The 14213-nt window shown below is 43.7% G+C and overlaps 1 protein-coding gene across 1 annotated transcript in view; it reads left to right on the top strand.

Annotated features, from left to right (window-relative positions):
- The window catches only part of nrip2 (nuclear receptor interacting protein 2), a 75583-nt gene that overhangs the window by 19217 nt on the left and 42153 nt on the right, over positions 1-14213 (top strand). The window contains exons 2-3 of the mRNA XM_086008991.1: positions 5737-5913; positions 12758-12840. Of these exons, the coding sequence (XP_085865117.1) occupies positions 5737-5913; positions 12758-12840 (260 nt within the window). The remainder of the gene's footprint in view (positions 1-5736; positions 5914-12757; positions 12841-14213) is intronic.

Here is a 14213-nt window from a genome sequence, read left to right as displayed (position 1 = left end):
GGAGGAGTACTCCTGTTCCTCCTGGCCCACAAGGAAACTAAAAAAAAATTAAAACTTTTTTGGACCACTTCTGGCCCTCAACCCAGCTCCCAGCAGGCATGACCTGGCGAGGAAGCCATCACTGCTCTCCCACTCAGGCCTCTTTTAAAAATAGCAGATCAGGCCTCGATGATGTCATATTTAACGAGGACCCCACCAGCTTGGTGCGGGTGCTTTTGGCACCTGCAATTTAATATTCTAGCTGAAGACTGCAGCAGCAGATTGCATTGTTTTTCAGCAACTTTACAAGATTGTCTGCCACAGGTGCATCTGGCAGAGGCAACCAAAGAAGGGACAAGGGCGTGGCACAGAGGCATAAAAGAAGAGCTCACAATTTTAATGAGTTAGACCTGCAAACCCTCCTTGATGAATTAGAGCAGAGGAGCGACTGACTGCAGGGTCTCCAAAATATCTCTTGTGCTATGTGGAAGTAGGTGGCACTGGTGCTGAATGCCAGCTCTCTCCTAGATACATAGAACATAGGAGCAGGAGTAGGCCATTCAGCCCCTCGATCCTGCTCCGCCATTCAATGAGATCATGGCTGATCATCCAAATTCAGTACCCTGTCCCTGCTTTCTCACCCTATCCCTTGATCTCTTTAGCCTTAAGAAATATATCTAACTCTGTCTTGAATATATTTAATGAATTGGCCTCTACTGCCTTCTGTGGCAGAGAATTTCACAGGTTCACCACTCTCTGGGTGAAGAAATTCCTCCTCATCTCTGTCCTAAATGGCTTACCCCTTATCTTTAGACTGTGACCCCTGGTTCTGGACACCCCGGCCATCGGGAACAGTCCTGTCAGAATTTTATAAGTTTCAATGAGATCCCCTCTCATTCTTCTAAACTCCAGCGAGTATAAGCCCAATCGACCCAATCTCTCCTCATACGTCATTCCTGCCATCCCAGGTATCAGCCTGGTGAATCTTCGCTGCACTCCCTCCATGACAAGAACATCCTTCCTCAGATAAGGCGACCAAAACTGTACGCAATACTCAAGGTGTGGTCTCACCAAGGCCCTGTACAACTGCAGCAAGACATCCTTGTTCCTGTACTCGAATCCTCTCGCTACGAAGGCCAACATACCATTTGCCTTCTTAACCGCCTGCTGCACCTGCCTGATTACCTTCAGCGACTGGTGCACAAGGACGCCCAGGTCTCGTTGCAATTCCCCTTCTCCCAATCTATTGCCATTCAGATAATAATCTGCCTTCCTGTTTTTGACACCAAAGTGGATAACCTCGCATTTATCCACGTTATATTGCATCTGCCATGCTTCTGCCCAATCACCCAACCTGTCCAAATCATACTGGAGTTTCTCGGCATCCTCCTCACAGCACACACGCCCACCCAGCTTTGTGTCATCTGCAAACTTGGAGATATTACATCTAGTTCCCTCGTCTAGATCATTAATATATATTGTGAATAGCTGGGGTCCAAGGACCGATCCCTGCGGTACCCCACTAATCACTGCCTACCACTCGGAAAAAGACCCATTTATTCCAACTCTTTGCTTTCTGTCTGCCAACCAGTTCTTTATCCAAGTCAATACCTTGCCCCCAATCCCATGTGCCTTAACTTTACACGCTAATCTCTTATGCGGGACCTTATCGAAAGCCTTCTGAAAGTCCAAATACACAACATCCACTGGTTCTCCCTTATCTATTTTACCAGTTACATCCTCAAAAAATTCCAGTAGTCAAGCACGATTTACCTTTTGTAAATCCATGTTGACTTTGTCCGATCCTGTCACTATTTTCCAAGTGCTCTACTATTACATCTTTTATAATGGACTCTAGCATTTTCCCCACTACCGATGTCAGGCTTACCGGTCTATAATTCCCTGTTTTCTCTCTACCACCTTTTTTGAATAGTGGGGTAACATTAGCTACCCTCCAATCCATGGGTACTGTTCCAGAGTCTATTGAATTTTGGAAGATGACCAGCAATCCATCTACTATTTCTAGGGCCACTTCCTTAAGTACCCTAGGATGTAGATTATCAGGCTCTGGGGATTTAGCGGCCTTCAATCCCGTCAATTTCCCCAACACCATTTCCCTACAAATACTGATTTCTTTCAGTTGCTCCCTCTTGTTAGATCCTATGTTCCCCGACATCTCTGGGAGGTTATTTGTGTCCTCCTTTGTGAAGACAGAACCAAAGTATGTATTTAATTGGTCTGCCATTTCTTTGTTCCCCATTATAAATTCACCTGATTCTGACTGCAAGGGACCTACGCTTGACTTCACCAATCTTTTTCTCTTCACATATCTATAAAAGCTTTTACAGTCAGTTTTTATGTTCCCTGAAAGCTTACTCTCATACTCTATTTTCCCCTTCCTCTCACCCCAGGATTGTAGACCAGTGGATCAAGAAGCTCAGTGACCTGACCAGAGCAGGCCAAGGTAACACACTGGACACTCTCCGTTTTCTTACTGTGGCCAACATGAGGAAGCAAATTATCATCATTGGGGAAAATGTTCAAAGGAGTTATGAGTTTGACAATGGAAGTTGTTCGAATCGTAGAATCATACAGCACAAAAGGAGGCCATCGGCCCATTGTGCCTGTGCCGGCTCTTTGAAAAAGCTAGCCAATTAGTTCCACTCCACTGTTCTTTCCCCACAGCCCTGCAAATTTCTCCTTTTCAAGTATATATCCAATTTCCTTTTTGAAAGTTACTGTAGAATCTGTGTCCACCACCCTTTCAGAGAGTACATTCCAGATCATAACAACTTGCTATATAAAAAAAAATTCTCCTCATCTCCTCCCTGGATGTTTTGCCAAATTTTTGCCATTAAATTTGTGTCCTCTGGTTACCGACCCTCCTCCAATGGAAATGGTTTCTCCCTATCTACTCTATCAAAACCCCTCAAAATTTTGAACACCTCTATTAACTCTCCCTTTAACCTTCCCTGTTCTAAGGAGAACAATCCCAGCTTCAACATTCAACAACAGGTTGAATCAGCATTATCAGAGGAACTGACTGGGAAGAATGGTGTCTTAAAAAAACCCCTCCAAAATCAACAGAAAGACAGACATAAAACAAAATGACACTGATGTTCATTACAATGGATTTTTTAAATGATGGGTCCTGATAGCAACCCTCCCTGTTTAGTGTGTAAGAAATCATAAACGTTTAATGAAAATAGCTCCCACTGATACCAGATTAAAACGAGATGGATTCAGCCAGTAATTAGCCTCAGAGCTGCATGATTATGAATAACTGGATGTTAGATTCTGAAGAAAACAATCATCCAAATTTGTGAAACAATTATGGCACACAATGCCGGCAGAAAGAATCCAGGCCCTTGGTGCCCTCCCTGAAAATTTGTTTTTATGGCTAATATTAATGCAAATTGACTTTATCATATTATAAATTGATTACCATCTGACTCAATCAGCAAGCGTCATGCATGATTACATTAAATAAAGAAAATGTAATCTTGAGATGATTTCATTTTACAAAATATTTCTTCTGCTTTTTTGGATATCTTGTGCAATAATGTATTTCTAGGCAGCATATTGAACAAATCTCCTAATTGAACGGCATTGTGATTAGACATCTTTAATCATTGTTTTCTCAATACCCAATTAGATAAAGGACCCTACAGGTGTAGCACTATGCCATATAGACTATGAGGTCCTTGTATCATGGCTTAACATCTAAGAATGGCCACTTGAGTGAGGTACCTGTAAGCTGCCTGTGCCTGTGGAACCATATCCCAACAAAGAGTCAGAGCTTTCCAGAGAGGAGGAATGAAACTGGGATGATTTTTAAACTTTTCTGCAGAAGCTTTTTGTCCAGTGTGCTCCAGCTTCATATCCCATACAGTATTACAGTTCACTCTTAAGCCAAATTGGTTATTCAGTGGACCAATTATCTTCCTAGTCTATTTGGGGCGAACGGGTGTTAATCTGATGAGGGTAAACCTCCTCTACACTGTCCCATGAAGTACTCCCATATCAGGTACAGGACAAGTTGGACACAGAGTAAAGCTTTTCATCTGCTACATTATTCTAAAACCTCAAGATTGCTGTCACCATTAAGTGTAATGCCAGCGGTAAATGTGAAATAATGGTCCCTAATATCGGGAGTGGGATAGAGTGCTTGCTAAGTATAGTGCTTTCCTACATCCATTTCTAAATTATTGTGTGAAGAATTTTTAGGTTGAGGACTAATGTGCTCAATTTGTGCAAAAGCTCTATTAAACTGGCGGATTAGGCACTTAGAGACTTATTGCCATACGAACGCATTGCTTGTTTGATGCATTCATCTTGCCCAAATGGAACAGAGAAGTTACAATTTGAGGGTAATTCTAGGTTTTTTCCATCCTACATTCAGTGGTTGACTAGCACTGGCATTGGCAGAGGAGGACCAGCAAAAGCATGAGAGGTGGTGCACAGGACATCAAGTTCCTTGCTATAGCAGACCCAGTTATCTGGTATTGACTGTGTTTAAGGAGGCTAAAATTGAAAAAAGGAGGCAGTGACAAAATTGTGCAGACCTTCAGATAACATGTTACACATGTATGGCACCGTCAGTGGCAAAGGAAGCAAGACCTTCAATTTTATTGTGTCAGGTTCCTTCAAGGTAGCACCGAGGACATCTGCACTGTTAACCTGTTTGCTTTCCACAGATGTATCAAAGATGTTAGCATGGTCAGCAACTTCATCATTTTTGCCACTGACTAACAGAAGCAAAATGAAAAGAAAATACAACTCTATAGTATTGCTGGCTTTTTGAAAGTCCAGAGGGTCATCAATTGAACCCATTTTGTCATTTGGGCCCCTCTGCACAATGCTGTGCTATATATGACCCAAGGGTATTTTGTTCTCTCAGTCTGAACACCAGCACAGAATCATGCAAGTTCCAGGAAGCTCTCATGAAGTTCTAAGGCAAAGCCAAACCTCTGAGCCATCCTTATCTGAAGAGAAATGAAGGGTGAAAGGATGGCTCCAGGGGACTAAAGCTATTCTGTGCAGTTATAGCTCATGGCACTTAATGTGCTAACCACAGGCAGAAGCAGAGCCCAGGTACAGCAAAGCTCACTGGGATCTTGAAGCTGTGTTGTACATAGCTGGGCCAATTGGGAGCAGCTTTGCAGTGCAACCCCCTCCCCACCACCCCCCCCCCCCCACCCACCGCACCCCATTCCCCTCCCACACCTTGGCTTCCATAATAACTGTCATCTGCTGCATGCTCTATAACTTTGTCCTTTAGCACACAGTTTTTGTGCCATGGCAGAGTGAGAAAGTGAGGAATTACTAACAGTACCAGAAATTTAAATTTAAAATAAATCTTAAACCCAAGGCTAGAAATTACTGTTGACGATAATAGCAGACAGATGCTTAATGCCTTTATATGATATTTTTCTGTCTACTTTTTAACTGAGGTGTTTATCAAATACTCAAATAAGTCACAGTATGAACTCATGCTCCAGATGGCTTGTGGTTTGTGGACAATATTCAAAGTTTCATGTGGGCAATTGATATCTTATGATATTTTATGTTATGGATGTGAAGAAAGGAACCAAAATATGTGTCCTCTATCTAAACCTCTCCTCGTGTCCCTTATAAGTGAAACTATCAATGATCTTGAGTTTGAGGCAGTTTGGCACTGCAATGATGGAGAGAGTTCAGCAACAGGCTTCTTTTATGCACATGCTGTTTTGTTTTACTTTCTGTTTGTCCACACAGCAACCTCACAACATTGTTCAAAGACGGTTACTTGAGAGCAACATCACAAAATTACATGGGGATCCAAGGGACATAGGGTCTATGACTCGATCACCACTTGCTGAGGAGATGAAGTCCACTGTGAACAAGGATACTGCATGTTCAAAGCAATGGGACACACTCACTGTCTTCTGCAAGGTATGTACAGTTGTATTACAGTGTGATGCAGTAATTTTCCCCATTTAATAACCCAGCAGTCACTTTCACTACAGGAAGTGCATACGTCAGAATTTCCTGTCCACTGTTTAGAGCACCTCAAAGAAAACAAAATGATAATGATGGTCATGGAGGATAGCTTGAAAATGTCTACAGCACCTTGATTACCGTGCTCCACATAAACAAAACAAGAACTTTAAGCAGTTCATTGCAAGTATTTTATTGGGAGCTCAGATTGAACTATGCTACATATACTTTGTGCTGAACAAATGCAGATTAAGAACCAATGTTCTTCAGGAAATGAAAGTTAGTTTGGATATTTCAATGATTGTTCATTCTGGTTGAGATGACTCAATTCATTTGAACTCAGCAGGGGTACTTTCCAGGCAGGTCTGGTGAGATTCTGCTTCCTGGGGTCTGAATTAGCAAAAAGGAGAGAAAACTCCATATTTAGGGTCAGTCAGATCTAACAACGGCTGCAAAAAAAGGCAGGTCTTGGCTTAAGCTGGGAAGTAAGATATAGCAGGTTGGTTTTCCCTGCTAGAAGCTAACCCAACAGGAAATAGAACATCCACTGTTTGGGATAGCATAGCATGTTTTTGTTTTTACTGTTGTAATGGGAAGCATTGTAGAAGAAGCTTAAAAACAACTTGTTCAGTCATTTGTATTCTTCAAAATAAACCAGCTTCTTGATTTGTCATCGACCTTGTCTTACCAGTGTTCTTCAGTTTCGTCTGTCGAAAGATTGGATGAGTGCATGTACAAATTCACGGAATTCAATTCATACGCCAAGGGGAATGCAGTGTTACATCCCCTGGGTACTGTTATCATTTAAGTAGATATAAGGCAGTGTACGTCAACTGCAGCTGGTGTGCAATCAAAAAAAAATATTTCTGCAGGTCTGCACTAAATTCCCAGGGAGCTGCCATGGTGCTTTCATCTTGCGGCAGTCCAAGCTTCCCGACCTCTTTGGACCCGCAAGCACTCTTAAGAGGTGGCTGCTAGGAGACAAGGGATACCCACTTCAAACTTGGCTGATGACACCCATCAGAAACCCAACCAATGAAGCCCAAGAGCGCTACAATGAATACCACATGACCACCAGATGTGTGATCGAACAAGCTGTCAGCATGCTGAAGATGTGCTTCAGGTGCCTAGATAGGTCTGGAGGGATCCTTCAGTACACATCAGCCAGGGTCTCCAGAACGGTTGTGGTGTGTTGCGTTCTGCACAACATTGCGCAGCAGCGAGGTTTGGACCTGCAGGAGGAACAAGGTGCAGAGCACAGATCGTCTGCGGATGATTCCAAGGAGAAGGAGGAAAACGAGGAAGTTGAAGAGGAGGAAGGGATGAGGGCAATGGGGCACCAGCTGCTCACATTGCTGCCCGGGATGCCCTTATTAATGCAAGGTTCACTGAGGTTGCACCAGTGGGCTGATTTCAGAACAACATGCAATGGCCACTCTTCCCGCCCCCACCCCCCCATGCCAGTGACACAAAGCAGTCCTGCAAACAACCAACCACCCCTTGCGCATCTCCCCATTGATCCTTGTCAATTCATGTCTTCCCATTCATCATCAAACAAGTTAAAGCCACCCAGCAACCAAGAATGGGCAAGATGGGAAAGTGGTGCAAACTAATAAAATTTATGTGATTCTGCTAAAGATAACATAACATTTTCTCATACACCCATGTGCATACTCTTCTGCAACTACAAAGCTTTACTTTTCCTTTTCCTACCAATCCTACATGGTGCAACCCCTGTGGCTTCAGCAGAGGTAGAGGCAGGCTGCTCAGGTCCTTGCCCTGACTGCTGAGATGCTCTTGGCCGATGACCTCTAGGTCTTGGAGCCCATGAGGGCCCTGCCAAAAACTGCTCCACCTGCACCTGTGCAGGGCCAGACTTGGCCATCGGGACACGAGGCAGCATGTCGGGTACTGACTGAGGGGGGATCAACGGGTGAGAAGCGGAAGTGCTTTGAATGGAGTCCCCACTTCCATGTCCTCTTTCGCCATCACCCCTCTCATGGCCCAGACGCACTTCACTGCTACCACTCAGCTGGAGAGCACTTTGGTGCAGATCAGTGCAGTGCTGTAAGGCCAAGGCTAAGGTATCTGCCATCCTATTTAAGGCAGCAGACATGTTGGCATCCAGAGTGTGCACGTACATGGACTCATTTGATTGCCGCATTTGATTTCCATGGGGTTGCCCATCTATCCATGCAAGAAGACATCGTCGCAATGCCCTGTGACATCATCCCAACTCATGCTTGTGGCAGACTGCTCCATTCTCTCTGCAGTCGTGGTCAGTGTGCTTGGTAGGCCTGTAGGTACGTTGCACATTCTCTGCTGCTGCTCAATGATTCTCCTTTTCATTAACTGCCCCTGGGGTATAGCAACTATATCCAGCTGAGCAGAGCTTGGAAAGGGCTGTGCTCTCCGACGCAGAATCTCCACAGCAGTCCCTGTCACCACCCATCTGTTCTTGCTTACTTGTGAAGTGAGTCACCAGGTGAAAACCCAACTATCTATCTAATTGGTCCCACTGAAGTGCGAGTATCTGAGCTGGTGTATGGTATGCATGAGTGACGGTCCACCCTCAGAAGGAATCAGCTCCTCTGAGGATTCGTCATCTGAGGTCCATGGACTCCTGTTGCATGTGTGGAGGCCCTGGCGGAGAGAAGAGATATGAATTAGTACTGGCAAGGTAAGAATGTTGCAAGTTATCATTATGAAGATGATCATATTTCACTCGCTGTTGAAATCAAGTCACCATGACTGATTATGGTATGACATGTGGGTTGCTGATATTTAATTGTGTCACCAGGTAGCTGGGAGGCCCCCATCTCCGATGGCCAGGGACAGTGAAACATCATTGATCTCTTGCGCTTCCTCCTCTGCAGTTGTTAGCTGGGAAATCTGTGGACGACCACCTCCAGTTCTCTCCCTCTTCCTAATGTTCTGTGCTTTCTCCTCCTGCAATAGGGGAAAGAACAGACCTAGGAGTGAGTGTAATGGCATGTGTTCACCTGATGGATGCAGTACATTTGGTGAGGGTGACTATCAGGGAGAGGCATGAAATTGCATAAGGATGAAGGTGAGTCCCAGTGGTGGATGGATAGATGGGGATGTGAGGAAAAGCATGAAAAGAGAAGGATGGGCGCGCTTGCAAGGTAAGTGGGTGTGAGGAGTGATGTGATGGAGTAGGCTTGACAAGGCAGAGTGAGGGGCTGGGGTGATGCGCACAGCAGAATGTAGGTGAATGTGCAACTGTACTCACCTTTCCTGACCTGGTTAAATCATTAAAGCACTTCCTACACTGAATCCAGGAGCGTGGCACAATTATCCTTCTGCTGACCTCTTGGGTCAACTTCAGCCAAGCCTTCTTTGTGGCAGCAGCAGGTTTCTTCCCCGCATTACTGGGGAAGAGTATCTCTCTCCGGCTCCTTCCAGCTCCCAGCAGTACATCAAGGGCAGCATCATTGAAGTGCAGCACACCTTGAAGCATCCTGAATCAATTGTCACACCTTGTCTTGTCTAGCTTCCAACTCCAAATTCCATCTGTGGATTGGCCCTTTAAATGCTGGAATTAAGATCGCGTCATGTGGGTCCTCATCATGCCCTCTGCCATGCAATTGACGCCAAACCTGGAAGTAAAATGATAATGAGCTGGCTGCGTTAAAATGTCACCAACAGACATGCTGAACTTACTTCCAGGTTTCCCACGTAATATTGGACCACCCACACTCCAACGTGCCTCTGAGTTAATATCGGGGCCAATGACTGTTGGAGGATAGTCCTGGGAAACACTGGCACCATACACCCAAGGTCTACCTAGGGGGTGAGAGGCAGGAGGACTGTAAGAACAGGAGAGTGGTAGTTCATAGAATAATAGAATGACACAGCATAGAAGGAGGCCATTCGGCCCATCGTGCCTGTGCTGGCTCTTTGGTAGAGCTATCAAACTAGCCCCACTCCCCTGCTCTTTCCCCATAGCCCTATAAATTTTTTCCATTCAAATATTTATCCAATTGTCTTTGAAAGTTACTATTGAATCTGCTTCCACCACTCCTTCAGGCAGTGCATTCCAGATCATAATAACTCATTGCGTAAAAATATAGAAACATAGAAACATAGAAGATAGGAGCAGGAGTAAGCCATTTGGCCCCTCGAGCCTGCTCCGCCATTCAGTGAGATCATGGCTGATCATCCAAACTCAGTACCCTGTCCCTGCCTTCTCCCCATATCCCTTGATCCCTTTAGCCTTAAGAAATATATCGAACTCCTTCTTGAATATATTTAATTAATATGTTTCCTCATATCGCCGCTGGTTCATTTGCCAATCTCTGGTTACCGACCCTTCTGCCCCTGGAAGTTTCTCCTTATTTACTCTATTAAAACCGTTCATGATTTTGAACACCTCTATCAAATTTCCTCTTAATCTTCTCTGCTCCAAGGGGAACAGCCCCAGCTTCTCCAGTCTCTCCATGTAACTCATCCCTGTTACCATTCTAGTAAATCTCTTCTGCACCCTCTCTAAGGCCTTGACATCCTTCCTAAAGTGTGGTGCCTAGAATTGAACAAAATACTCCAGCTGAGGTTTAACTAGTGTTTTATAAATGTTTAGCATAACTTCTTGCTTTATGTCTCTAGTAATAAAACCAAAGATCCCAAATGACTTTTTAAGTTTGGTTGGAAGCTTTGTCCAACTGTTGTGAAGTGAAAATATCCAGTGGAAGCTCCAGAGTTTGGAGCCAGGCTTAAATTTAATCAGCCATTGTGAAATGTGTCATTTTTTTTATTTTTTATTTTCTTTAAAACTGTTTTTTAAACATTAGAAATTTCAGTTACTGAGGAAAAAATGGCAGATGAAATAAAATTAAGAAAAGTGAATTACTATTTTGAGATATGATTATGACTTGTTACATGACTCAAATGGTCATGGAAGCTACAGGACGGGGGAGTAACACTAGACTTATTATTATGTAATGGCCATGGAATGGTGGTTACTGCCGAAGTCAGAAAGCAGTTGACAACAACCTCAATATGATGGCACTCCAAATTAGACATGCAAGGAAAAAAGTGAGTAGTCCTATGGGCCCGTAATTTCTGACAGGAGGCATCCTGCGTGCGGATGCCTCCGATCGGGAAAAAATCTACACCCTTACCTGAGGGCTCCCGAGGTCCGGACTCTTCCGCTCCTGGGCCTCTCCTAGTGCGCGCACGCAGAGGCCCAGATATTCCAGGGGTGCAGGCAGTTCACAAGCGTCCCTGGGATCACATGGGCCAGGCGAGCAAATGGGAGAAGGGAATCCCCCTTCATACTTTTGACAATGAAACATAGTTTTAACAGTTCTGACGAAGGGTCATCGACCTGAAACGTTAACTCTGTTTCTCTCTCCACAGATGCTGCCTGACCTGCTGAGTATTTCCAGCATTTTCTGTTTATATTTTTAAAAATCGCATTTTTTAAATGAGTTAAAATTACATCAAATTAAATATTTTAAACAAAAATGTAATTTTTTGAAAAAAATAATTAAAGTTTTTTACGGGGCTAAAAATAAACTTAGCTTTTTTAAAAGTATTTGTACATTATAATTGAGTGGAAAAAAATTATTTTTTAATTTTTTTAAACTCTTATGCTGGTAAAAGCAGGCCTTACGCCTGTTTATACACTTTTACCAGGCGTAAGATTTCTAAGGGTTTTCAGCGGGCAGAGGTTCTGCAGAAAGCGGAACTCTCCACCCGCAGAGGCCCCTCTCTAGGGCAGGCGTCCGATCTGTCAAGAGGATGCTTGACACATCGGAAGTGCCGGTTTTCAGCGCATGCGCTTCACATGCCTGAAACCGGCACTTGCGAGGTCCCTACGGCTGTGTGCACAGCTCGTACACACCCGTAGGCATTGGAAATTACAGGCCATTATTTTTAACTTCAGGAAGGCAGACTTTAAAGGGGTGAGGAAGGACCTAAGAATAATGCACTGGCATACACTATCAGATGGGGTAAGTAGATATAGTAAAGGGGATATATTAAACAACCACCTACAGGCATCACCAGTGGTGTTACAGATAAGTATTGACATTTTATTACTGGAATTTCCATTAGAAATGTTTACAGAGAATTTTACAGTATAAAATTGTAGCACAGGTAGCGCTTGAAATGCACAAGGTTTTAATAATACATATAGATAGATATTATATATACTATATATAATATATATATACTATATATATTATATATGACCCCGAGCTTCCGGTCGCCTGTCATTTCAATTCACCGCTCCATTCCCACTCGGACCTCACCGTCCTTGGCCTCTTGTACTGTTCCACGGAAGCTCAACGTAAACTCGAGGAACAGCACCTCATCTTCCGATTAGGCACTCTGCAGCCTTCCGGTCTCAATATCGAGTTCAACAATTTCAGATCATAACCTCGGCCCCTATTTCATTTTCACTTATATTTTTCCATTCCTTTCCTTTCCCCCCCCCCCGCTTTCCTTTTGTTTCTCTCTCACACCTGGCAGCTATCTTTTGCCCTGCCAGTACACTTTACACCTCATCACAGCCTATTACCATCTCGTCTAGCTTCTAATCTCTTTTACTTCTTTTGGTTCTTTTATTCTTTTGTCCGATCGCAGCCCTGCCTTCGATCTAGTTCCTTTTCTCTCCAGTTTTGAAGAAGGGTCAAACCCGAAACGTCAACTCAAATTTCTCTCCACGGATGTTGCCTGACTTGCTGAGTTTTTCCAGCATTTTCTGTTGTTATTATATATACTATGTTCCTTGTTCATTTACTCTTTCAGTAACTCATGTCCCTTGTGTCCTCAGTGCCATGACCAAGAAATCAAAGTCACCATCAACACAGGCTGCCAACAGAACACAATCTCCACCAGTTGCTTAAACAGAATAGGGTAAGAAATCATTTAGCAGATGAACCACTCTAATTTAAATTAGAAAAGGATTTTCAGAGACAAATAGCCTGAAGATCTGCACCCCGATAGAGTGAGTTGGTGCTGTTTAAATCACAAGGTGGTAGATGACAATTAAGCCATTTTAGCCAATAGCCATCAGATTAAATTAAAATGTATATATTGCAATCTCGATGAATGATTAATCTATTAATCATTATGCTATAGACTGCATTGCACAACCTGCTAGACTTTTGTGACTTGTCTGTCCCTGTCATGTTTTTAGATTTCTGACTATGCTTTTATGAGGGAGGGGAGAAACCTTGGTACAGTATAATATGTTAAAAATCCTACTGTTGAGCTAAACCTATCTCTCATGGGTTTTTTTGTCTTATAATACTCCTGTGAAGCACCTTGGGATGTTTTATTACGTTAAAGGCACTATATAAATACAAGTTGTTGTTGCTGATGTTGTTAAATACACAGGACAACAGGGTTTGAAGATGTAGATTAGCATTCAGTCAGGGTGTTTGAACCAATATGCTGTTGACAATGAAACATAATTTAACATTCTAGTGGCATAGTGGTTAGCACTGTTGCCTCACAGCGCCAGGGACCCGGGTTCAAATCCGGCCTCGGGTGACTGTCTGTGTGGAGTTTGCACATTCTCCCCGTGTTTGCGTGGGTTTCCTCCGGGTGCTCCGGTTTCCTCCCACAGTCCAAAGATGTGCGGGTTAGGTTGATTGGCTATGATAAATTAACCCTTAGTGTTAGGGGGATTAAATACGTGGGGTTACAGGGATAGGGTGGGATATGTGTTGGTGTAGGGGTTACGGGGATCGGGTGGGATATGTGTCGGTGCAGGCTCGATGGGCCGAAATGGCCTCTATCTGCACTGTGGGGTTTCTGTGATTCTGTGATTGTTTATATGTAGTGCTGCTGCGAGAACTAATTCAAACTCAGCAGGTGTTATTGGCAAGTTAGGCTTGTGGCTTTGCTTTTGGGTGAGGTGAGGTGGGAGGCAGTCAGTTTGACTAAAAGCTGACAATAGAATGATACTGATTTGAGAAAAAAATAGGAGACTGCAGAGAGAGGAGGTCCTGCCCTGGGCTAAAGGCCAAAATGCCGAGGTTCAGTTTCCTATAGGCAGCTGTTCTACAGAAAGGTAATTCTGAGTAAGGTAGTCCACCGCTGTGAATAGCACAGCAAAGTCATTATTTTCATTATGTACAGGATGCAAAGTGAAGCTGAGTGGAATAAGTGAGTTTTGATTACAACTGATTCTCTGTATATTCATGTCCTATGAAATAAAGCAGCTTAACTCTTCGTATTTGGCCTCGTTTCACCAAGTGCTTGCTCAGTCCATCTTTGTAGAG

The sequence above is a fragment of the Somniosus microcephalus genome, chromosome 16, assembly GCF_052327205.1.
Source record: "Somniosus microcephalus isolate GS21.2 chromosome 16, FLI_Smic_1.0, whole genome shotgun sequence".
Taxonomy (NCBI): Eukaryota; Metazoa; Chordata; class Chondrichthyes; order Squaliformes; family Somniosidae; genus Somniosus; species Somniosus microcephalus.
The sequence above is the reverse complement of the archived record's forward strand: the minus strand, read 5'-3'. Positions and strand labels throughout refer to the sequence as shown.